This window comes from Mesitornis unicolor, unplaced genomic scaffold, assembly GCF_000695765.1.
Source record: "Mesitornis unicolor isolate BGI_N332 unplaced genomic scaffold, ASM69576v1 scaffold31976, whole genome shotgun sequence".
Taxonomy (NCBI): Eukaryota; Metazoa; Chordata; class Aves; order Mesitornithiformes; family Mesitornithidae; genus Mesitornis; species Mesitornis unicolor.
In genome coordinates this window covers 7,025-7,231 of record NW_010189413.1, presented here as the reverse complement: position 1 = coordinate 7,231, position 207 = coordinate 7,025, and the positions used below count along the sequence as shown (strand labels likewise).

The 207-nt window shown below is 62.8% G+C and overlaps 1 protein-coding gene across 1 annotated transcript in view; it reads left to right on the top strand.

Moving 5' to 3' along the window:
- The window catches only part of LOC104541906 (breast cancer anti-estrogen resistance protein 1-like), a gene marked incomplete at its 5' end in the record, with an annotated part of 3,311 nt that overhangs the window by 2,335 nt on the left and 769 nt on the right, over window positions 1-207 (top strand). The window contains 1 exon segment of the mRNA XM_010186066.1: window positions 52-141. Coding sequence (XP_010184368.1) covers window positions 52-141 — 90 coding nt within the window.

Genomic DNA, 207 nt, shown 5'->3' with positions numbered 1-207 from the left:
AAGGCTGATATTGCTGACCCCCATGTCAACCCCCCACTTCCTTCCCTGTAGGGCAAGGAGGAGTTTGAGAAGACCCAGAAGGAGCTGCTGGAGAAAGGCAACATCATCCGGCAGAGCAAGGACCAGCTGGAGCACCAGCAGGTAACGGAGCCGGGGCAGGTGGGCGGTGCTGGGCACCGTGCTGGGGGGGGGCAGGGGGGTTTGGCT